Genomic DNA, 25,801 nt, shown 5'->3' on the forward strand with positions numbered 1-25,801 from the left:
CCACTTTGCTGAATGTTTTTATCATAAATGGGTACTGGATTTTATCAGATGCTTTTTCAGTATCTGTTGATATGATCATGTGATTTTTTGTGCTTAATTTTTATGTGGTGTATTACATTTTTTAATTTATTAATATTGTACCATCTTTACATCTGTGGGATAAATGCTGCTTTATCATGGTGTATGATATTTTTAATGTATTTCTGAATCCGGATTGCCAATAGTTAGTTGGGGATTTTAGCATCTAAGTTCATCAGCAATATTGGCCTATAGTTTTCTTTCTTTGTTGTATATTTACCTGGTTTTGGAATTAGGATGATACTGGCCTCATTAAATGAGTTTGAGAGTCTTCCGTACTCTTGAATTTTTTGAAATAGTTTGAAAAGGATAGGAGTTAGTTCTTCCTGAAATGTTCAGTAAAATTAACCTGTGAAGCCATTCAGTCCAGCTTTTTTTGTGTCATGAGTTCATTTATTATTGCTTCAATTTCACTAGTTGTTATCAGTCTATTCAGGCTTACTGCTTCTTCTTGATTCAGTTTTGAAAGATTGTACATTTCTAGAAACTTGTCCATTTTACCCAGGTTAACCAATTTCTTGGCATATAGTTGTTTGTAGTAGTTTCTTACAATCCTTTGTATTTCTGTGGTCACAGTTGTAACTTCTCTTTCATTTCTTCTTTTATTAATTTGGGTCCTCTATTTTTTACTTGATGAGTCTGGTTAAAGGTTTGTTGGTTTTGTTTATATTTTCAAAGAACCATCCCCTGGACTTACTGATCCTTTGAATTGCTCTGTTAGTCTCTATGTCATTTAATTCTGCCCCGATGTTGATTATTTCCTTCCTTCTACTTGCTCAGGGTTTTGTTCTTGTAGGAAGGCCTCTATTGCTATGAACTACCCTCTCAGGACTGATTTTGCTGTGTCCCATAGGTTTTGGGTTGTTGTCTGTTCATTTCCATTTGTTTCCAGATACTTTTTCATTTCTTCCTTGATCTCATTGCTGATCCATTCATTATTTAATAACATGTTATTCAGACTTCATGTATTTGAGTGTTTGGGGGGTTGGTTATTAGTTTCAATCCATTGTGATCTGAGCACATGCTTGATATGATTTCAATTTTCCTCAATTTGTTCAGGTTTGTTTTGTGTCCTATCATGTGGTCTATCTTTGAAAATGTTCCAGGTACATTTGAAAAGAATACATATTTTGCTTCTTTAGGATGAAAGGTTCTGTATATATCAGTTAAGTCCATTTGATCTAGAGTGTCAGTCAGTGCCACAATATTATTGTTGATTCTTTGTATGCAAGATCTATCTATTATTGATAGTGGGATATTAAAAACCCTATGATGACTATGTTGTTGTCAATCTTTTTGGAAGTCCTCCAAGATTCCCCTTATATATTTAGGTGCTCCTATGTTCAGTGCCTATATGTTCATACAGGTTCTATCCTCCTGTTGGACTATTCCTTTAAGTATTATGTGGTGGCTTTCTTTGTCCCTTTTTATGGCTTTTGTTTTGAAGTCTATTTTGTCTGATATAAGTATTGCTACCCCAGCTCTTTTTGTGTCTATTTGCTTAAATTATTTTTCCTTCACTTTCAACCTGTGCAGATCTTTTGATATGAGGTGAGACTCTTGTAGACAGCATATATACGGATTGTGTTTTCTTATAACCATTATTTTGAAATCCATTTGTGATAGTTTGCTTTTCTCCATTTCTTTAAGCACTCTTTTTTGGGATTCCTCCTTTCCTTTCAATTGACGATAGTTTCTTTGTCTCCCCATTTTAGGTGACTCTTCTTTTTTGTTTCTATGTATTAGATTTATCTGCTTAGACTCTCTGTATTTGTGGTGTGACCTTCTGTGGTAGCAGACCAGTGGGACTCAGTGGTGCAGTCTTCTTGCACTCCTGAGCTGGATGCTCTTGGGATGCCATTCATGCCATTTATGTGGGCTCTCTAATTGTATTTGGGTTCCAGTTGTTGTTAGGGCATTCTTTGGTGGGTCCTTCCTTCCAGCTGGCTGACTGAGAGTCACACTGCTCACTCTGTCTTATATGATGTTGTACAGGTGCTTCCAGAAAAAAAAAACAAAACAGGAAACAAACCCCACCAGCAAAACCTCCAACCACAGCCACATTATCAACAGCAAATGAGCAAATATTAATAAAGATGTAAAGAGATTGAGATTTTTATAAGAAAGGAAAAATTAATATGAGATGACTAACTGAAATAAAAATTGTTTTGAAGAGGATTGAGGGAGGAGAAATAATAAGAGGGAACAGAAACAAGACAGAGAAAGAAAAAAATAAAATTTACATCATAAATAGCAAAGGAGAGGAAGAAGGCAGAATGGAGTAAGAAAATGGAAGAGTGTAGTATTAGGTTTAGACAAAAACTTTTTAAAACATAGTGAAAAAAATAGGAACCAAATTAGAGAAAAAGATCCATCACAGCAATATCAACAACAAATAAGCAAAGAGTAATTTAGGTGGAATGGGGAAAAGCAGAAAAGAAAGAAAAGCTTATGAAAGGTCTAAAGGAAAGTGATTTTGAGAGGATAGAGGGAGAAGAAATTCAAGGAGTGAGGAATGAAAACCAGGCTATGACAGGGAAAAATTACAATTTAAAACCCACATAAAAGGGCAAGAGGAAGACAAAATGGAGCAGCAGAGGGGAATGGTAAAATTTGAGATTTGAAATACAAAAATAGTGAAGATCTAGAAATAACATTGAAAAAATGCAACAGCCACCACCATATCCACAACCAATGAGCAAAGATTGATAAAGGCGGAGAGAGAATAGTGAGAGTATGGAGTAAAATTAAGTAATAGCAAGAGAAAAAAAAAACAAAATTAAAAAAAAAAGATGACAGAAGTAGATAAATGGAGTAAGAGAAGATCAAAATATGAAATTTGAAATAAACTAAAATATAAAAACTAGTGAAATAATAGGCACAAACTTAATGGAAAAGATATGAATGTTAAAAAGCTATACAGAAAAGTAAATAACACAAATCATGAAGACCATGGTGGAATTCATCTCAGTAGAATGCAGTGTTTACCACTGTCTTCTCTTTCTGGGTTCACCCCTGATGATGTCAGATGGTGTCCGAGTCTGGTCCTGGGCAGCCTGTTCAAGACTACAAGCTGTGGCTGTCTCCTCCAGATTTGGCTGGTCCCCACTGTTCTTCCCTGCTGGCTTTCCATCACCCCAGGGCCCAGGAATGGTTCATTTAATGACCTAAGACAACTGCAAATGCCTTCTCCATCTGTCTTCAGAGGGGCCCTCTGGTGAGATTGGGAGGTTGTGACCCCTGGGTTAGCCCCTGGGGGGCACTCAGTCTTCAGGGAAGATAGTGGGAGTGTTTCCCTGTCCCCTCTTGACACATCATGGTCTTTCCAATAGTGTACGATTTCTGGTGAATTAGCTGTCCATTTCCTATGAGGGGCCAATCTGTATAAAAGAAGCAGTCCTTTCCTTTTTGGCACAGACAGCAGCTCTATCTAGGCGCTGAGGCTGGGCAGGACCCTGAACAGCCCTTGTTGCACCTCTGTCTAATCTCTCTGCTCTGTTGGTTTCAGAGGATCAGAGCCCAAGTGACAGTGTAGCTCAGAGTCTGGTAAAGGGCCCTTTCAGAGCTTTTTCTTCTTTCCTCTGTAGATGCACCCAGCAGGGGGATCCTGAGCCTGGCCTCACTGATGTGCAGAGCCTGTAATCCCACAGGTGGGGACTGGCCTCACGTGACCGTGAAGGGACTTTCCTGGCTGCGGCAAATCTCAGGCATTCAGCTCCTGGTCTTCTAGTCCCCAGCCTACCACTCTCACTGGAGATTCGAGCCTGAACTCTCTACTCTGTATAGTCCCCTGCTCACCAGACATGCTGGGTTAGGTACCTTCAGCATGACTCTATCTCTCTGAGTCCTTGGTTTGCAGAGTCGCTATGCACACGATGCATGTGCACACCAGCACTGGGTCCCTGCCAAGTCTTGAGTCTTGCATGATTTCCTCTTTTAAAAGAGTTTCTATGTGGACCCCATGCTGCAGCACTGAGTCCTGGGGGGGCCTGTTCTCCATGCATTCCCCCTCCCAAAATCACTAAGTCTCAGTCAGGGCTGGCCACAGCCTGTCAGAGCCTCTGACAGTTTTAGGTAAAGTTTCTCTCTGGATCTCTCAGATGGCTCTGCAAAGAGTGCTACAGTGATACTATAACACAGGGCAGTGGTGGGGTGCTCTTGCAGCTCCCACCAGTGATTCTCAGCCTTGGGCAGGCTCCTCCCTCCCCACTGTTTCTGCAGCCAACACCTTCGCAGCCGTCTCTGCCTGAGCTCACCCCACCCTGGGACTCACGGCTCCTGAGCCAATCTGCATCCTCTCCTAATCTGAGCTGCCAGAAGGGCTGGGTTGGGCAGCAATGGAAGCAATTGCTCTGCTAGGACAGCCCAGGATGCCTATTCCTGAGGCCCTGCAGGCCCACTCATGCACACTCTGCACTCTCGTTCACATGTATACTCACACACATGCTCTCACTCTCCACTGGATTTTCAACTTGGTTGCTCCGTGATTTAACTGCTAGACTGGGCGGGTTGGGAGCAAGGAGAGCTTCCAGCTTCTCTGCAGCCATCTTGGATCTCCCTTGAATTCTTTATCCTTCAGGGAAATTGCTTGGTATAGTAGAAGGAATCCAGTCTGTTTGACAGAGGCAAGCCTGAGCTTAAAATCTAATCTCAAGCATTTACTTGCATGTTACCTTGAGTAGGTACCTTAATCCTCTGGAGCAGCTTTCTCATCTATGTATGGAACGTCTCATGCCATTTCATGAGTTGTAGAGATTCAATAAGATCACAATTATAAAGCACCTGTGGCAATAGAGGGGTTCCAAAAATGTTGTTTTACTTCCTCTTAGGCCAAATACAACTGCCTAACACATACAAAACCAGGATACAGTCAGAATTTTTAGTGAAAAATACAGATGTGAGAATAGCCTTTAGACTATAACTGATGCTCTTTAATTTATCTGGTTGTCGTTATAACTCTCTTCTCTGAAACACTCCGTGCTCTTTTCAGTTTTCAGTTAAATGTCACATCCTGTTTTACATCCATGATAAAGGGAAAGTACATGTCCATAGAGTTCTCTCTGCTTGATTTCCTTTTTCTTCTCCATAGTGAGATTTTTGCTTAGAAGAAAGAAAAGAAACTAGAGGATATAAATCAAAATAAGTGTCTCATTTTGAAAGTATATCCCAAGTCATGAATTTGTGTCATTTCAGTTTGGGCGTTGAGCAAACTCAACCTGTTACGGACATATTCTGGCTTTAGTATTCCTAGGTGTGATGCCTTAATGCTGTGCTTCATGCCTTCCTGAAAAACCGGATGTGAAAGAAAGTCTTTCTGACCTTCCAGTGAGCAATGTTTTGCTCTTAGGCTGACACAAGAGAGCATTTTTTTCCAGCCAGTAAAGTGCAGCTCCCCACCTCACTAATAAGATTGCAGTCACTGAAGTGAAATATGAGACCCGGCCTAGCCAGTTTGCATTGCCTCAGAATTTGGCCCAAGGGAATGTTTGTCCATTATGCTAGTGCTTTAAAAATCAGGGGAATTGGAAAAAAATTACTAACTCCATGCAATTTCATTTTCCTCCCGTGATGTTACTATGGCAACTCGCTCTTTCTCCCCTGTCCAAATGCATGTGCTGTCTTTGTTGAGGTGGCCTCCCTTGAGCCCCAAGAATAGCTTTTGTGAAGCATTTGTGAACTGGAGATTGATGCTGTTGTGTGCAGGTGAACTGCTTTTTGGCCCAGGACCCGTTCTAAGTGATGCTGTGTATTAATTGTACATTTCTGGGAGTTGGGGGAAGCCAAGAATCCTTATTTTGTATTAGAAAATGCATTGCTCTCATTTTAGGGAAAGGAGTAAGTGAGTTCACTGCTATGTTGTAAAGTGCAATATTCACCTTAGCCCTTTTCTAAAGCTTATGTTATTCCGAGTTTGAAAGAGGGAAACAATTGCTCTATTTAGAGCAAACATTCTTATATTTCTCTTATTCTCTTACTCTGAGAGCTAAAGAGACTATGTCATATTCTTGAGTCCCCATTTACAAGTCACTTATCTATTGAGAATTTTATTTTTCTGGAAGGTAAGACAGACTATTTTAATAGCATTTCTGAAGAATAAAAAGATAAGTGATTTTTAACTAACTAGAATACAATTTTTAAAAGACTAGACCAAAATTTTACTTACTAACTCAGTCCACTTATTAATTAACTCTATTACTCTTATGAAGCAACTTTCAGGGACATGGTACTGAATTGCCTTCTTTCTGAGATTTAAATCTCCCTTAAACCTTGTAACCTTGCCCTACCCAAGTTGCTGGAGTGTCATCCCATACACCAAAAGGTTGTGGGTTCAATGCCCAGTTAGGGTACAGATGGGAGGCAACTAAATGATGTTTCTTTCCCACAGTGATGTTTCTTCCTTATCTCTCTCCCTTCCTCTCTCTCTAAATCAGTAAATACAAATCCTTGGGTAAAGATTTTCAAAAAGTAACATTGTCCTAAAAGCAGAATGGGTGAAATAATAATGTATGCCCACAAATAACTAAAAGATTAAATACCAGGTATAAAGCTATAGGTTCCCCAAAGAGGCACAGGTTAAGTAAATTAGGAGCCCTGAAGGTAGAATGGTCATGTCTACTTTGGAAAAATGATTCAAAGAAACGATATACTTTAAACCAATAGGGATTTGGATTTTGGAGGAAGCGGAAAGAGAACTTCCAGGTATATAAAGTAATGTGGGCAAAACAGAAAAGCAAAAAAATGATAAACTTTTGCCAGGCACTGCAAAAAAAAGAGTTTGTTAATTGGAGTAGATATGAAGGAAATAGAGAAGGCCAAGTGCAGCTGTGACTAATGTTGGAAGACTTTGAGTGTTAACCTGAGGAATTTGAACTTGGCTAAGGCATGAATGTTAGTTACTGAAGATCATAATCAGAACAGTGTTTCAGGAAAGTGAATAAAAAGCCATACCTCTTTCAAAACCAAAGAATTAATTCAAAATTTAAATATTTGTATTGTGCCTCCAAATAGGTATTAAGTAAAGTCAATGCCTGATCATTTTCTTTCTTTCTTTTTTTTTTACTGAATTAAGTGTTCACTAAATGGCAGGTACTTTTCTTTCTCACTGTGGATCAGCTGGTCTGGTCTCCATCTTCATGATGATGAAAACGGTGATGCTAATTAAAAATCTTACATTAACTCTAAATACCAGGTTTCCACTGACCTGTGAAGGTCCCAACAGCCAGGCCAGCACTGCCTGTGAGCCAGGCAGTCGTGACATCTTGTGCAGCTTCCTGATGAGGCATCTCTCCTGCCAGGATTCTGGCTGTTTAAAGAGCCATGCACCTTTGAAAAGTGCCAGAGGACATTTGTAGAAGATCCAAAGGCATTAGGCACTTGTAATCAATGTTTAAAATACTGCAAGTAAGAGCTACAGTTGAAAGAGCTGTGCTTCATGGCTAAAGAAAACATCAGCAATATGAAAACAGAACCAACCATATGGGAAAATACATTTGCCATATTACCTCAGACAAGTGCTTGATCTCCAAAATAGGTAAAGAACTCATACAACCCCACACCAGGAAGACAAATAACCCAGTTAAAAAATGGGCAAAGGACCTGAACAGACACTTCTACAGAGGGCCCAGAGACATATGAAAGAATGCTCAGCATCACTAGCCATCAGAGAGATGCAAATTAAAACCACAATGAGATAACACTTCACACCAGTCAGAATGGCCACCATAACCAAATCAACAAACAGCAAGTGCTGGCAAGGTTGTGGAGAAAAGGGACCCCTAGTACACTGTTGGTGGGAATGCAGACTGGTGCAGCCACTGTGAAAAACAGTATGGAATTTCCTCAGAAAACTAAAAATGGAACCGCCTTTTGACCCAACAATTCCACTCCTGGGATTATCTCCTAAGAACCCTGAAACACCAATCCAAAAGAAACTGTGCACCCCAGTGTTCACAGCAGCACAATTTACAATAGCCAAGTACTGGAAATAGCCTAAGTGCCCATCAGTAAACAAGTGGATCAAAAAACAGTGGTATATTTACACAGTGGAATTCTATGCAGCAGAAAGAAGGAGCTCCTACCCTTCACAACACCATAGATGGAACTGGAGAACATTATGCTAAGTGAAATAAGCCAGTCTGTGAAAGACAAATACCATATGATCCACCTATAAGTGGAACCTAGTCAACAAAACAAGCAAGCAAAATATGACCAGAGATATGGAAATAAAAAACAAAGTGACAGTAACCACAGAGGAGTGGGGAGGGGATAATGGGGAAAGAAGGAGAAGGGTCATCCAGGAACATGTATAAAGGACCCATAAAGAAAGACAACGGGAGTGGGGGAGCACTAAATGTGGGAGGTGGGGGTGGGTAGGGCAAGGGAGCATAATGAGGGGGGGGATGTGAACAACTTTAATTGAACAACAATAAAAACGAAGAGCTGTACTTCAGGTGGCTCTTTGCAGTTCAGCCAGGACCCTGACTTGGGGAGCTGGCCAACTTTATCATTGAAACGTGGTGATGAAAGGAGCAAAGAGTAGAACAATGGCACTTCACCCTGGTGGAGTGATTCACTTGGTTAGAGCAGTATCCCACAAAGGTTGAGGGTTCGATCCCCAGTCAGGGCATATACCTAGGTTGTGGGTTCAATCCCCAGTCCAGGCACATTCAATCCCCAATTTGGGTGTGCATATGGGAGGTAACCAGTTGATGTTTCTTTTGGTTGAGGAGATAAATAAATAAATACGAATGAAAATAGCACTTCAGAGCTGTGGCAGTGATGGAAAAGGTTAATGTTCCTGAGGTTCTAGATTCTGTAAGTTTTTAGAAAGTACACACCAAAGATCAGAGGCAGCAGTTTCAGAACGCAGGTAAAGGAAGGCTGAGCCTGGCCGAAAGTCCGAGCAGAGGGCCCTTGTCTTTACAACTCTCCCCAAGACCCCCCTGACCGTGTCTCTCAGTCAGCACTGGCCTCGGTCTGAATTGTGTGACCTTGGGCGAATCACTTAACCTCTTTGAACCTTACCGTCTTCATGTGTATAATGAAGATTATGCCTTCCATACAGCAGTAATTGTGAGTATAAAATGATACCATGTCTTGGANCAGAACGCAGGTAAAGGAAGGCTGAGCCTGGCCGAAAGTCCGAGCAGAGGGCTCTTGTCTTTACAACTCTCCCCAAGTCCTCCCTGACCGTGTCTCTCAGTCAGCACTGGCCTCGGTCTGAATTGTGTGACCTTGGGCGAATCACTTAACCTCTTTGAACCTTACCGTCTTCATGTGTATAATGAAGATTATGCCTTCCATACAGCAGTAATTGTAAGTATAAAATGATACCATGTCTTGGATTTGTTTAGAAATAATAAAAGGAAGAAGAGGAGGTCAGGATATTAATGAATGAAGACTGATTAGGCAACAGTCATTGACACTGAGTGCTGGCACCTAAACCTCACTGCACAGGTTGGTCTCCCGCAGTCTGAACCCTGTTCAGGGTTTTCCATAATTAACAACTTATTAAAGGTGGAATCAGTAAAAAGCTATGTCTGTGTGGAACAGTATATTTTGAAGGACTAAGGAATTGAGATGATTTTGCTCTGAAATTGCCAAATACTTTGGATTCTCCATGTGACATTTTGCTTTTGGAAGATTGTTTTTCAAGGATAAATGAGTTGGGCTAAAATGATTTTTTTCTGTGTGACCACACTTGGAGCATGTCTACACATCTTCTATCATGTCTTAGAGTGTGGTTATGAGAAAATGATAAAAAACAAATCTGGCCTTTAAGTTCATAAAACATAATCACACGGAGAGAATGTGAAATATTTTTGTGCACCAGAAGGTAGATGTGATTATTGTCATTTCTCCTTCAGATATTTTCAGGTTGAAACTACTGGGAAGGCATTTGGACTTCATGGTGTTTTTTTATTTGTTCTCAGATTTTATCTTATTAGCAAAATGCCACTTCCAACTTGAAAGACTTATATTGCTTTACTTGGGCTTATAAGAGCAAATGTTTTAAATCAGTATAAAAGGCAGAGCATTTAAACATGCTCAGAGAATGTTCAAATCAGGTCGCACACTGTTTGAGAATCTCATTTCAGTTGTTAAGGAATTTTAATTCTACTGAGATGTAGCTAGTAGTTTAGAAATAGGATTGATTATACATTAGCATAATTAGGCTTCCTGTCAAGAACTGCTCACACAATCTAAAAAGTGATGAAATACAGTGAATTGCATTTTGGTATATTTTAGAAAGTGTGACCTTGCCTGGCGTAGGTGTGGTCAACACGGCAGTCTTCCAGCTGGGGAGTGCGCAAGCTGGGGTGTGCGAAAACTCCTCCACAGGGTTTAGGGCCACTTTGATGGTTTTAAGTGAGTAACTTTCTAATTCCTTAACTCGCTGATAATGCTTCTTTCCAACCTACTCTTCAAACGATAGTTCTTTTCTCTTAATAAGATAGAAAAGTCTAACTTTCTCTCACCCACATGGACCAGGGTGCAAAAACCTTTGAGAGTAAATGGGGCAGGGGGATATGAGGGGAGCGAAGGGAAGAGTTCAGAATATCAGTGTCCTGTTAAGAACTGCATTACATGGCTATAATGATTGGATTACATATTCTTCTGCATTTGAATGGCTCTAAATCTTACGGCTCCCAACAGAAACAAAGGCCCTAATGGAGTTGTCTTAAGATGGGTCATTTAAAAAATCCTTGGTAAAAAATTATTAAGTGACTTTGGCATGTAATTCAGGAGTTCAGGGAATTAGTGACATTGCTGTAACAAAGTCCATCTACTTATTTATGCAGACAAGATTTCTCAAAAGTAACATTTATAAAAGCAAAAATTAGGAGAGTATTGATGCTAAACCATTTTAGCAGGAAGTAATATTTATTAGCAGAGATGTGAACCAGTTGTGAAAAAATATATCTCATCAAGAGAGGGATGTTTAGCCCTGGCTGGTGTGGCTCAGTGGATTGAGAATCAGCCTGCAAACCAAAGGGTCATTGGTTCGATTCCCAGTCAGGGCACACGCCTGGGTTGCAGGCCAGGTTCTCCGAGGTGGGACGTGCAACAGGCAACCACGCACTGATGTTTCTCTCCCTCTCTTTCTCCCTCCCTTCCCCTTTGTCTAAATATAAATAAATATTTTTTTAAAGAGAAAGGCATGTTTAATAAATTGTTACTGTTTTTAATAATCACAATATTTGTAATGCATTTTTTATTTTTTGATCAGTTGTATTTGAATAATTACAATTTTAATCAAGACATTTGTGCCTAACACTTAAAGCTTTTGTTCTCAGGAAATCAATAAACCTGTTTTAAATTTAAATTTATATATTTTTGTGGCAGAGAAATATCATATGATAATCAATAAAAAACATTCAAGCATAATATATTAAGATAAAATTATATGGGGGAAGTGATATAAAAATAAAAATTCAAGAGGAAAAAAATGACCAGTGTAAAAATTCCTGTTACAAATTTCTGTTTTCCAATTTTATTTGTATATTCCTTTAAATGATGGATATCAATTTACGTACAGTATTTAGATTCCATTGCATATTCCAGAGTAGTGAACGGTTATAGTTTTAAATGTTGGTGGGAAATTATACACTTTACAACTACTTAAACCCATGAAAACTTTAGTATATCAGTTATGTAAGTGTTTGCAGCTCACTGGTCCACAGCACGTTGGATACCGCACTGAAACTTGAAGAAATGCTCTGCCTTTGTAGACATTCCCGGTGAACCTAACCGAAGCTGTCGCTCTCTGCCCCACAGGACGGCCTGACGCCGCTGCACTGTGGAGCCCGCAGTGGCCACGAGCAGGTGGTGGAGATGCTGCTCGACCGAGCCGCCCCCATTCTTTCAAAAACCAAGGTAATTTCTTCCTAGGTCCCAGGGCATTATACTGTATTTGGGTTTGAATCTTTTTATAGGTTATTTAACCCAGCCTTTTGAATTCCACAGAAAACGCCATAGTTGCAGTTTCGCAGTTAGAGTGACTATATGTTCACTGAGTCTTTGGAGAACCTCACAATCATTTTGGGTTTATGAAGCCTTCAGAAAGAATACAGTCTACCACACAGCTGTGGGTGTGTGTATGTGTGTGTTGTTTTATTAGGAGCACTTAGTACTTGATTTTACTCTGTGAAATTTCCATCACTCAGAAAGGACTGCTTGTTGAGGAAGGAAAGAGTAGGGCCAGCTCTCTTTCCTCAGCCTCTTGGTTCATCCCTGGAGAGTTCACAGCCTCGCGAAGAGGATGGCGTTTGATACAGAACAGAACTTTGGAAAGACAGCACCTTGATTGGTGCCACAGGGAGAGCCCACATGTGTGAAAAGAACACACGAAGATTGCCTGGAAAAAGTTTGTTTTGTTAAGTGTCTCCCAGATGTTTTAGTGGTAAAACCATTTGACACTATTTCAAAAAGAGAATACTTGTAAATAAATGTTGGAACTTCCTCATAATCACTACTATTTTTATTGATCACTGATTTTGGAAGCTCTATTAAGCTTTAGAAAGAGGCTTACCTCCACATATTATCAAAACAACAAAAGTAGACATTAACCCCGTTGGTACCCTAATCGGCATTTCCTGCTCTAGTGAAGATCCGCGGGGTTGAGGTGGTCTCAGCAATTCTACCACTCATGTGAAAGGCAGAGTTTAGTTTGGCAAGCTGACAAAGGTATTATCCTACAGAATTAAACAGTTACAATTTTTTTAATTGTTTTTATTGTTATACAATTACAGTTGTCCCCACCCCATTGCTGTCCCCTGCCCTGCCCACCCCTCCTCTCCCACATTCAATCCTCCCCAGTTGTCCTTGTCCATGGGTCCTTTATACAAGTTTTTGGACTTGACTCTTCCCTTCATTTCCCCCTTTATTCCCCTTTATCCCCCTTAGTCCCTCCCCTATGGTCACTGTCAGTTTGTTCTTTATGTCCATGTCTTTGGTTCTATTTTGTTTGCTTGTTTTGTTTGGGTTTTTTTGAGGGTGAGAGGGTTTATTATGTTTCACTTGTAGGTGAGTTCATATGGTTACAATTTTTTATTGGGCCTTTTGAGTGCTTCTCATGTAAGCCCTCTATTTGTTCTTCTTTCCTTTCATATAGCCCGTATATGTCTTTGTTCCACCACTGCCGTCTTCTGAGCCTCAGCATCTCTCACTGCACCATTGTAACAGCTTCGTTACTGGTCCCCACTTCCATCCTTGCTTCTTTACAATTGGCTTCCATTTTGAAGTCTGAGTGGCCATATGAGCTGTCAACCAAATCATGTCAACCTCCTACTAAAAACCTTCTGATTAATTTCAGCTGTCCCCTTTAAAGTTAGTTTTTATTTTATCAAAGCAATACAGGCAGAATTAAAAATCAAATCATCTCATTTTTTCTCCTATTGTTCATCTCATTATCTATTTTTTTCTGAGAACTCCTCTTGGTTTTTTTCTTCTATGCTCAATATTTAAGAACATTATCTCATTCTTTGATAGCTTCTTTCCTTAAAGCATCCAACTCTTGTTTTATGGATACAATATTTTCTGTCACCTTTCTGAGAACATCCAAGATCTTTAATGTAATTGTTCTGCCTCTCATATGTCTGTAACTCCTCAAATTTCTCACTTTCCCTTTGTTGCTTTGGCTCACTTTCACGTTGGGGTTTCCCACAAATGTCTACACCCCACCCTCAGTGCCAGGCACCAGCGTTTGGGTGGAAGATCCATGACAGTGCAGTCGGAGCTCTACGCAGGCGTGTCGGGTAGGCTGGGGCACCCTCCACGTCAGCATTAGGCGTCCTTTCCCGGGGAAAGTTCAGTGTTTCCAGAGATGAGTCCTCCAACCTTTTGCAGCGTACACCTGTGTGGGTAACTTACAGCAGCGATTTTCAACCTTTGTCATTTCACGGTACACATAAAATAATCACTAAAATCCTGCAGCACACACACAAAATAAAATTTCTGCCCATCTGACAAAAGAAATAGGTATAATTTTGATTCACTCACATTGGACAGCTACAGTTGTGTTGGCTGTTGTCATTCTTTATTTGACAGTCAGAGGGAGAAGAGGTCAGTGCCCCTGACTAAATGGTCAGGTATTGTGCGTTTCAAAACTTCTTGCAGCACACCAATTGAAATCACTGACTTACAGTAAGGAAAAGGAAAAGGGACTATCAGTGTCCCTGTCTTGTATGCATACTTTAATCATGACAATGATAGCCACTATGTATAGAGTGACTACTGCATACCAGCTTCTAAATACTTTTTATATATTAACCCATTTAATACTCGTAATAATTCTATAAGGTACTAATATTACTATTATACTCGTTTTATGGATAGGAAAACAGAGACCCCCCAAAATAAAGTAGTTTCCTCAAGATACATCAGCTGGTGGCAGAACAAGAACTTGAACCCAGGCAGTCTAACCCCAGAGACCATGCAACACCTATGCTGTCTTTTTCTCTGAGCATCTGTTCTCGGCCAGAGCCTCACTATGGCTCTCTGCTCTACCTGGGCCCCCGTATCCAGAATCTCTCTGGTTCACTCTCACCAGAGATTAACCTGGTTTCCTCCTAATCCTGGCTAGGTGGTTCAGTTAGTTACAGCATTGTTCCATGCACCAAAAGGTTGCGGGTTTGGCCCTAGCTGGTGTGGCTCAATGGATTGAGCACTGGCCTGTGAACGGAAAGTTTGCTGATTTGATTCCCAGTCAGGGCCTGTGCCTGGGTTGTGGGCCAGGTACCCAGTTGGGGGCCTGAGATGATGCAGGCACCGGCCCTCATTGTCCATGTCATTATGTATGCAATTAGACATTCACATGGACTACTGAGTCCAGTGGAGGAAAAGGGACAACATGGCTTTTCTCTCAAGGGGAGCAAAAGCCGAGGCCCTTGGACCTCTATTGGGTTTCTCCACTCATTACATGATGGTCCTCATTTACTGTGCACTGGTTGCTTTAGGTGGTTACCTTTTACAGAAAACAAAGGAGCCAATGCTGCTAATCACATCACAGAAGAGGGAGATTTGCAAATCAAAGGGGCAAAAGTGGTTGGACTTGGTTACACTGGTCCTAGGAAGGTTTAGCATGAACTTTAGGAAGTTACTTTGCAGTAAATATTTGCCACTGGGGGCTGGGCCCACGCCATGCAGAATGGTCTCCTACACTGAGAGAGGCAACCAATCACTTTTTCTCACACACATCATGTTTCTCTCCCACTCTTTCTCCCTTCTTTCCCCAATCTCTAAGAATACATAAATAAAACATTTTTAAATGTTGCTGGTTTGATTCCTAGTCAGGGCACATACCTAAGTTGCAGGTTCAATCACCAGTTGGAGTGCATATAGGAAGCAGCCAATTCATCTTTCTTCCTCCCTCCCTCCCCCTCTCCCCCTTCCCCTCTCCCTCTCCCCCCCCCCTCTCTCTCTCCCTCTCTCTCTCCTCTCTCTCTCATTAATAAACATATCACCAGGTAAAGATTTTTTTTTAAAGCTACAAGGGGTAGGCATCTGGGGTTGGAAGCCTGGAAACCTGACAGCTCTGTGTGGAGGAGAACCAATCCTGCTTTCCAGGTACTAGGTGTCCATATGCCACGCCTTTGGGGCATTTGAAAGGTAAATCAGTTGCCTATATTGCACCCAGTGGCATGTGAGAGCTGATGTTAAGCCTATTGTGTACATCCCTTCCCTGTTCCACATCCAATAACTTTGTTCATAGTTTGAAATCAGTCCTTATAGGAGTCTTTACATTATGGAGATCGGTAGATACTGCACATCAGGACTTTCTTTTTCAAAGAGCTGCTGTTAAACATTTGTCAGCACGCCGTTGCTTACACCCCTCCATAGGCACTAAGATTTCAGCCTCCTTTCTTCTGCTGTATAAAATAACACACTTAAACCCTCTTTTCATATCCCAACTGTTTTTGTTTCCTTTCCCGTGTGTGTGGCAGGGGCAGGGGTGTATGCACACACATGTATGTGTCCTTGGGGAGTTTACCTTTCACATTCCTTGAATGCTTTTTAGTGACATTTGGGGAGAGGATGAATAAACACCCGTCACATCGATCACATTTACCCACAGGTTTCCCGCTGTACTGAGAATCAGCTCCTTACCGCGCCTTTCTGCCTCATCTCCTCTCCTTGGGCTCTTTATTATCATCCAGACAACTAGCCTCTTTCACTTCCTAAACTACACCCGTTGGTTCTCATTTTCTCAAATCTCAGACTAAATTCCCTCAGCTTGTCCCCGAGCTCAGCAATCTCCACTCACTTTTCAGCTCAACTCTTAGTCTATTTACTTATTTGCTGTCTCTCTTTCTCTCTTCATTAACATGAAAGCAAGACCTTTGGTTTATTTGCTGTGGTAACCCAAGCACCTAAATCAGGGCCTAACACATACCGTAGACCTTCAGTAAACATTGTTCAATGAATATTAAGTGAATAAATGCATTCCTAACTTCAAGATCTTAGTCTAATTCTTCAGTACTTTCATCTTTCTAAGCTAAGAAAACCCGTCACAATGGATCCAAACAATCCAAACAAATTTTGGTCTGTTTTCAGCTTGGTGAAGGTGCCGTATGTAATAATACCCCTCTCTAGAAGGCAAATGATCTTTCCTCTTGTCTTTCCCCAGTGACCTGTGTTATCCACTTATATAGTTATTTTGTGTATCATTAGAAAATTTCCTTCTTTTTACTGACACTGCTTTCCTTTGCTACTCTCACTAAGTGTTCTCTCAGGGTTTTATTTTCTTGTTGTTTGTGTACTTCATGTTTTCCTCAAAGACTGTATCAAAACGTGAAGCTGAAGAGTGTGTTGGCCGGAAATAAGTGAGTGTTTATGCTCAGTTGGGGGTGGCAGTATTGCAGGTGAGACATGTTCCGGTCGTTTTCTGCACCTTAGTTTCTACTTTGGTTCAAAGTGTGGGGAATTTTTAAGGCACGAGTATCCCGATTGACTGTATAAAGTCTTTAAATTTACATAAATATTTACTGAGCTTTTCCTATATATGCAAGGCTCTCTGCTGGCCAATAGGGGGAAATTATAACCCATGAACCTCTCGCTTTCAAGGACTGCAAATAGTTGAAATACACAGCGTTGAGTGAATGACCCATGAGAGTGGCCAAAGAAATGCTTGCCTTTTTTTCCCTTTTGAACTTCTGTTTTATGTTATTCACTGACAAATTAGAGAAATAACTTGGCCTAGAGGATTCAGAAATACTTGGTTCATCAGTTCATCCCAACATGTCATTATTTTCAAAGTTCACTGATGACTCCCTTTTTTGGAAACTGAATTTGCTGGTACTTTTCCCCCCTAAAATGTTAAATTACGTTACCGTAATTAATATAGCCATTCTTGATCATTGGATTCTCTAGGAATTTCCCAGGCTCCTCCAATCTACCTACATATTTAAAGGAAACATGCTTGAAAAGACTGACATGTTATTTTTTTCATTTTTAAATTACAGCTGATATACAATATTATATTACTTTCACACTGACATCTGAATACCTTGTTTTTGCCTTCATTAGGAAACCTACAGAATGCTAAATGTCCCTCCAAACACTTTAAGGTTTTATTTACCTTTGAACCCATTCATGTCTTCTCTCAGCTTTTCAAATGAATTTTTGACTCATTCCTATCACACATAATTAACTGTGTCCTTGAGCCCAATTGATTTAAACTAACTGAGGCAAGCTTTTTAGTTAGGTTTGGCCACGGCTGTGCCTTTCCTCATCACAGACACACGGGGGCACCAGCTGATTGAAAATGAACACATTTCCTTTCCAGATGAAATGTGTTATTGTAAGCAGACCTTTTTACTCACTTAAGTCAATACAGGATTCAGCAGCAAGTATTACTAACTCGTAAGGACAAAATAAAATCTAGTCTAATGAACTCCAATCTGCTCCTGCTTTTGTTTTATCTTTGTCAGTCTTAAAAATTAAGAATTCCAATTCACTAGGAATGCAGTAAGTAATGGATTTTAATGCAATTCACACTTTTTAAATCAGAAAAAGAAGTGATCTTTGGCAATGTTCTGTTGATATAAAATTTGTAGGACAAGTTTTCAAAGTAGGTGTAGTACAAAACAGTTGCCAAAACCTTTAAAAATAGAAGGTATTTCCATGTGAAAAACAGGAGTTTTATCTGTTCACATTGGCACAGTTTTGTGTTTGGCACACGGTTGATTAGAAGCTAAAACAATGAACTCTGAATTTCCTCTGTGTTCCAGAATGGATTGTCCCCATTGCACATGGCCACACAAGGGGACCACTTAAACTGTGTCCAGCTTCTCCTCCAGCACAACGTGCCAGTGGACGACGTCACCAATGACTACCTGACCGCCCTGCACGTGGCTGCCCACTGTGGCCATTACAAAGTCGCCAAGGTTCTCTTGGACAAGAAAGCTAATCCCAACGCCAAAGCCCTGGTGAGTGGCTCGGCCCGCAGGTCCAGACCCTGTTGTCTTGCTGACAACATGCTACCTCTGTATGTGACGGGACTGCTTTAGAGGAGGTAAAAATTCGAGGTCTGGTTAAATAAAGTATACTTCTTATCTGGGAAATCTATAAAACTGTCTGTTTCTGACATAAACAAGGGTTTCCAGGTGAAATGACCCATTTCACCCTTGAGGGTCACACTACTGATTCTCTTATATGAATTGAAACCCAAATACTATACAAGTACAAAAACACTGAAGTGGTCAACCTTACCTTACTGTAGGTAAAGTTATGGTTCAATGAATTAAATGTTTTTATCTGGGGCAAAATACTTTTTAAAAAGCCTTATCTTAAACATGACAAGTGTATGAATTTATGAGCTAGCCATGTAAGTTAATAAAATATTGTCTGTTGTCTACTTTTCCTACTGACACATCTAAATTTTGGTCTGGTTTGCAGTCTAAACTCCAAAAATGACTTGCTATTTTAACCCTTAGCTCTGTATCATATTTTGGTTTCCTCTGCAAGCTGGTGTTTGTTTTCTTAGAAAAATAAATGGTCCCAATTTAGTAAGCCATTTAAATTTAGTTCAGAATAAGCACCCATGTTTAGGAAAAAATAAATCACTGAACACTCAAGAGAACTTGCAAGTTTACTGCTAATTTTGAGATAGAGGCTGTCTTCCAATCAACCGTTTTCAGCAGGGTCCTTGCTCCTTTCCTGCTGCTGCAGCCGCCTGGGCTGCCTGGGCCACCCAGGCCACCCGGGCCACCCAGGCCACCCAGGCCACCCAGGCCTGCTGCCCCGGCTCCAACATTCTCAGGGGCAGACAGGATCGAGCAGGGAGCAGCTCTCCGAACCCGGGCGGCCCCATGGCCATCGTTATTCTAAGAGCTGTTATCAGAGCAGCATTTCAAGAGCTGTGGCCCTGCCCAAGTAAATCAGACATCTCTTTAAACTCTGAGAAGGGAGGGAAATAAATTAGCAGTCATGACTCATTTTCCACACAAGAAAAAAAGGCCTTCAAACAGGGTGTGGGCTCGCACTCTCATTTTCCTCTGACTCTGAAGACTTCACAACATGTGAAGGTTGAAGCTGGGGATCCTGGCATGGACTGTGGCCAGGCACATGGTCTCAGAATGTCCACGGCGGCACCTGCCGTGACTTTGACCTAAGCTTGTATAGTGGACCCTGCTATTTTGTTGTTCTCTGATGACTAAAATATGCTCCATGGTCTCAGTTATGAGGCAGTACAGTTTGTTAGGTGATTTGTTGAAAAGCAAGTCCTTTTATGAGATTAAATATTAAACCAAATAATCCAAATAATGTGGGGTTGTTTAACTTTCTGCTTCCTTGGATTAAGCATCTACTTAAATCTTAAAGCTGGAAGGAATGAAAACATTCTGGGACTGGTCTTATAGTTGCCCTAGAATGTACCAGAGACATCAGACTAGGCATTGGTCAAGTTTTAGCTTTCAGGAGAAGTGGCTGGGCCAGTTGTTTTTAGTCTATGTTTGAAATAAGATAGAAGAGGGATATATTTATTATTTGGAAGAGTGAATTCTAAAATGAAATGATCAAAAGCAACAGCATGGCCACTCTGCCTTAGCGCCCAGGGATTGTGGCAAAACATTCAAAATGACCAGGGCGCCTTGGATTCCTAGGTCCTGCTAACCTGCCTGTGCTTCCCAAAAGAACCTACATTCTGTTGACCGTCACACGTTACTGCTCGTTTCCCAATCTTTACCGAACATCACTTTAGTAAACCTATGTTACCACACATGGCAAAACTGGATTTCAATAGAATGCACTCAAGTAGATATGTGTCTTTGTCCCTTGCAGAATGGCTTTACCCCTCTTCATATTGCCTGCAAGAAGAATCGAATCAAAGTAATGGAACTCCTCCTGAAACATGGTGCATCCATCCAAGCTGTAACCGAGGTGAGCAGAGTAGGACTTGGGGTCCCCAGGTGTTGAAAGTATAGCCCCGGTGACCAGCCAGTCTTGCTATGTGTGATTGCCACAGACTACTCTTCGAGCCCCTCCCCAAGGGGCTGCCAGTCCTGAGGAGTGCTGACAAGGCTGGGGGCGGGTCAGTGTGGATACATCACCATGACTACAAGCTTTACCCAAAATACAGGCTTCCCACTCCAAGGGGAGTAAGTCTGTCACTGAAAGCATAATTTATATGAAATCCTATAATGCAGCGCTTCTCAACCTGGGGGCATTTTGGCAGTGTCTGCAGGTATTTTTACTCGTCACTACTGGCATCGAGTGGACAGAGGTCAGAGATGCTACTAAACAGGTCACAGTGTACAGGCCAGCCTCCCACCACAAACTATTATCTGGCTCAAAATGTCACCTGTGCCAAGGCTGAGACACCCTGCATAATACAACTTCTGTGTGTTTATAAATGAAGGATTCCTCTCTATAAACTCTCAGAGTTAATGAAACACAGAATTGCTGAAGTTAGTGAAGGACTAGCTCTAGGGTTCGTTTGTACAAAGAAACACATAACTCAGAACAAGAGGCATCAGAATCAGGGCTGAGCCTTCAACACAGCAAAGCGAGCCTGGCGTCCACCCTCCAGACTCACCCCAGCCCCACCCCATCCTAGCTCACTGGGCTCTGCGGATTCAGGCCGCCAGCACTGGCCCGGACACCCTTTGGTTCCCCTCCATCTCTCGACACCTCCACTGTGTGTCACACACCCTCTTTGCCAGGCTAACCCTGCACCACCTGGGTTATTTGGGTTAAATCACCTGGGCAAGATCTGCGCCACCATCTCTAGGAAAGCTCCCCTCACCCCCCGGCCTGGCATGGGCGCTTCTCCCAGGACCATCACCCACCTCCATGCATATTTCCCCAAAGCACTGATTCAGCTACTTGACCTGTGACGCAGCCGGCCCCCTTCAGGCTCCTTCCAGACAGGCGTGAGTCTCAGTGGTGTTTACGTGCCCACGACGTCTGGCCCATAGGAGATGGCTCAGTAAGGGTTTGTGGAATGCAGCGGGTAAGCGGGTAGGATTTGAAACAAACATAAAAATTGAGATCTAGTCTCGTGATTATTACATTACTTCAGTCTCTTACTGCAAATGAAATACTTGCCTTCATCTGTAACACTCACAATTTTTAAAATATTAAATGGTTGGAAATATTAGTACTGATTTACTCTTTTTCAGTCTTGCAGCTTCATGGTAGGCACCCTGTTATGTTAAGTAACGAGTCTGTCTTGGTGGACGACAGGCAGCACGGGCGAGAAGGCTGCCCACCCCGCAGGCCAGCCCTGTGCCCACTGTGAGCTCTGAGAAGCAGCGTAGGCCTGCAGGGGCTTCCCCTTGCCCTCAGTCCGCCTGCTGCCCTGCCCATGGCGGAAGGGCTCCGAGTTAGACCAGAATTCTCCTCGGCCCCTTTCTCCTCGGCTCCCACTCTTTGAACTCTGGGCAACCAGAATTCTTCTTCTTCAGTCCTTTACCTCACTTTCATCATAGAAAATTCTTTTTACCTTTTTTCAACATTTTTTCAAATTTCTGTTGAGATTTGTTATCTCCTTCTCTCTCCTTTTTGAGAAGACAAGTCAGTTTCTCCTAGCCACTTTAATTTTTTTTACCCAACTAGGATGGTCATGGGGTAAGTGGAATTATATTCTGAAAAATTAGAAATGGAATTATTTCATATAAAAAGCAGAATTGTTTATGGGGTGTGTGTGTGTGTGTGTGTGTACATGCTTTGAAGCAAACTTAACAATTAAGGGCTAGCCTAGTAACCATTATAATATTTACCTTAATTATATCACCTTAATTTTTAATACTCCCATAGTTAAAAATTAAATAATTGAGACTGTTCATGCTGATTTTCTCATTTATTAGAGGGATGGTTTTGTGTTAGGCTCCATACTCGTTCACATGTAATATGGTGAATTTATTCTGAGTGCATGGAATTCTTTGTGAAGGCCAGAATGGGATCTGAAATAAAAGTCAACTCTTTACTAACACATCTCCCCCCGCCCCCCCCCCCCCCCCCCCCCCCCCCCCCCCCCCCCCAACCCCAGCATATNAGCAAGGGGAAAAAACCTTCAAATTATTTCTCTGTAATTTTTTCTCATAGACCTATGTAAAATGCGTGAAATAAATCTTTTTTTTAATGGCTATTACATAGCTCTTTTATAACCGCAGAACTTGCTTTAGGGAAGTGATGGTTCTGTATTGGCGTGTCTGCCTGTGAAGGCTGAGGCACAGTGGTAGCCGGCTAGGTGTTTCCTCCTCAGATCAGTGAACCGGTCATCTTAAAATAGGTGAGTGGATGGACGGCAGGAGGCAGATGGGCAGGCAGGCAGGGAGAAACCCTTTTTATGACAAGACAACAAACCAGCATCTCCCTCTCTTCCCCCCGCAGTCGGGCCTTACCCCAATCCATGTTGCTGCCTTCATGGGGCATGTAAATATCGTATCGCAGCTCATGCATCACGGAGCCTCACCCAACACCACCAACGTGGTAAGTATTCCTTCAACAGAGACGGGCCAGTTGTGAGAAACTGGCAAAGGTTGCTCTTATCTACATTTTTTTGTTATAAGTAAATTAGTTACTGTCTAATTTGACTATTTAAAAGGGCAGAATTTGAGGATACCTATGGTTTCCTTTACTTTGAAGGTAAGATCCATTCAGCCACTAGTGGGTCACTAATTGTTAGGACTTATTGTTAGTGTGCATGGTTACTGCTGGATAGTATGCAGTTACAAGTAAAGGTTTGGGGGAGGGGGAAATTTCTTTTTGCAATAGAAGCACTAGGAAGTGTTGCGTGTTGAGACGGTGGTTCAGACACTATCCTTATTGTGATTTCAAGTAACTTCAGAGGAATTTTTCTGCAGTGCACTCAACCACGTGCAGCAAACCCAGGGGACCCAGTTCACAGATTATCTGGTGGCACTGTTTTCCCACACCAGGCATTGCTCTGCACGACCGTGGGACTCAGTTCAGGATAGATGTGAGAGGAGTAATCACCCTAGATCCGCATGGGGCATTTGACAGATTTTTGCAGGATTCTAACTTTGACATCACAGTAATGTTAGTGCACCGCACCACAGCCTAAGAACACTAGTTGGACTCATGGGTAGATATAGAACAAGCAACATTCCAGCACAGAAGGAGCAGCCGTCAGTGCCCTGCACACACACCTGGAGGGTGTGCCCCCAGCAGGGCTCTCCGGTAGCCGCCGGAATCAGCACGTCCACAGGTAGGAGCAGACCGGCTTCTCAGCTGCAGTGCAACCCTTCCTGGTGCTAACCCACGGAGAGAAGGTTTTCCTTCCTACAGAGGACCCTGGGTGCTGTGGTCAGCTACACCCTCCAGGCCTTCCCAGTGAACGTGTCAGGCAGTTATGTGTGAAATGTGCCTTTGTTATGTAGCCCTTGCGTGACAGTAAGGGTTACTGAATATATTTGGTTTTTATGACTTTGTTTCTATCTATCCATGTCTCGTGTTCTATTTTCATTTCCCCTTCTGTTGTTAAATAAATGAATAGATCATCGGAATTAAAGTCTCCTCGGTGAAGTGGAGGGGCAGGTGAGGGGGCTTCAGTAGCAAAGAAAATGGGACCCCTTGGGATGATGCCTCAAGACTAGGATGCTGTTCTGTTGAGACAAAGCAGAGGATGCGGACCAAAGGCCAGCAAGCCAAGTCTGGCCTTCACGTGTGTCTGAGTGGCCCATGCAGCATTTTGATTTCTGTTTTGTTTTCATTCTGACTCTGTGGCCTTTGTGAGCCTGAAATGTACGCAAATATCTAGACTGCCACTCTCTGATTAGGAAGGTGTGGCTTGGCGCGGCTGGCACCCTGCAGAGCCCCACCACAGCCTGCAGAGGTCAAGTAGTGGCTGCCGCCCTCGGGCAGGGCCAGGGCTCTTCTCCGGCGCCCTCCACACCTGCCCTCGTCACTCTTTACCCTCCTCCTTGGCCCCTGTGAGCATTCACCTTTCTACCCTCCTGAGGCCACATGGAAAATTACTGAACCGCACCTCTGTTGATGACTAGGCTCCCTAGGGATGTACCAAAGTCCTCCCTTCATGGGTCAGGTTCCTCTGAAATTCTTATGGATTCCATTTCCTCTCTCTCTCTCTCCTACTTTTCACTTTCTAAGAAGGTGCTTGGGACTTTTTTATGTAAAAAAAATTAAGCCTACACCATGCGCTTTACGCAAATAAAATACGCCGCTCTTCTTCAGAGCTGCCGTTAATGTGCTCTGCCTCCTGTTCCCCAGAGAGGAGAAACGGCACTGCACATGGCCGCTCGGTCCGGCCAGGCCGAAGTCGTGCGGTACCTGGTGCAAGACGGAGCACAGGTAGAGGCTAAAGCTAAGGTACGTGCAGTATGTGAAAGCATTCGCTGTTGAGGGGGAAACCCTTGATTTTAATAAAACCTTTAACTGTATGCATGCTGTCTTTTAAGAATGCTATTTTAAACGAATGAACAACCTCCACTGGGAAAAGTCTCTACCCAAGTGATATTGTAGAAAAACTGTCATTTGCCTATTCAGTTATTTAACGGAATTAAGTAGAACAGGCACTTTGTGTCAGAAAGAGCTTTGTGTCCCTGACACATTGCTAGTCCCGGACAGATTAAGAAACAAACCCAGACTTGCTCCATAGTTCTTTGCACTCTGTAGAGAGGGGCCTATGCACAGACCTTCTACAACAAGCATGGTTTGGAAGCATAATTGAGCTCTTTGGGTTGACGTGCACGTCAGCTGTCACAGCCACAAAAGGAGAAAGGAAGTTTTTACTCTTTCATTACAAGTCGTGAAACCATAAACCCCGAGACTCAGAAAGAACTGCAGGGTTGAATGTGCACGCGGCCTTCTCTGCCTGGCCTCTAGCCTCCCGAAGGAACCAACTTGTCCGTCCCTGTGGGGATGTGTAGTTGGTCTCGTTTGTCAAAACGGCAGTTCAGGTCAGGAATTGTCAATAAACACGAAATGCTTCAAGCACCTACAGTACATGAGTGGATGTGTGCTATTATTTATTTGCATGCTCTGTAGATCCTGGTTTTGGGTTGAGAGGAAACAGACATTTGTGAAGCAGCATGAGAACAGAGTGTTTGTAGCCTTTTATGATTTTCTCTCCGTGTATTCAGCTATCCCCCATATCTAACTAGATCACAATTATCTTTTTGTCAAGATCTATCAAGGCTTCCCAAAGCTTTTAACTCAATGTTCTTAGGGAAAAATGAACCTTTCTTTTCATACTTGTGTATTACCTGTTAAGATATTACTTATTGTGTAATTAATTAGT

At 42.0% G+C, this 25,801-nt stretch overlaps 1 protein-coding gene across 21 annotated transcripts in view; it reads left to right on the top strand.

The window, feature by feature from the left end:
• ANK3 (ankyrin 3) overlaps positions 1 to 25,801 on the top strand; it is a 328,888-nt gene that overhangs the window by 156,560 nt on the left and 146,527 nt on the right. For all 21 annotated transcript variants that reach the window (XM_037062711.1, XM_037062709.1, XM_037062715.1 and 18 more), the window contains exons 9-13: positions 11,857 to 11,955; positions 18,309 to 18,506; positions 20,359 to 20,457; positions 22,912 to 23,010; positions 24,772 to 24,870. In XM_037062711.1, the coding sequence (XP_036918606.1) occupies positions 11,857 to 11,955; positions 18,309 to 18,506; positions 20,359 to 20,457; positions 22,912 to 23,010; positions 24,772 to 24,870 (594 nt within the window). The remainder of the gene's footprint in view (positions 1 to 11,856; positions 11,956 to 18,308; positions 18,507 to 20,358; positions 20,458 to 22,911; positions 23,011 to 24,771; positions 24,871 to 25,801) is intronic.

Source organism: Sturnira hondurensis, unplaced genomic scaffold (assembly GCF_014824575.4).
Source record: "Sturnira hondurensis isolate 20B ecotype Veracruz unplaced genomic scaffold, ASM1482457v3 Scaffold0014302, whole genome shotgun sequence".
In the NCBI taxonomy this organism is placed as follows: domain Eukaryota; kingdom Metazoa; phylum Chordata; class Mammalia; order Chiroptera; family Phyllostomidae; genus Sturnira; species Sturnira hondurensis.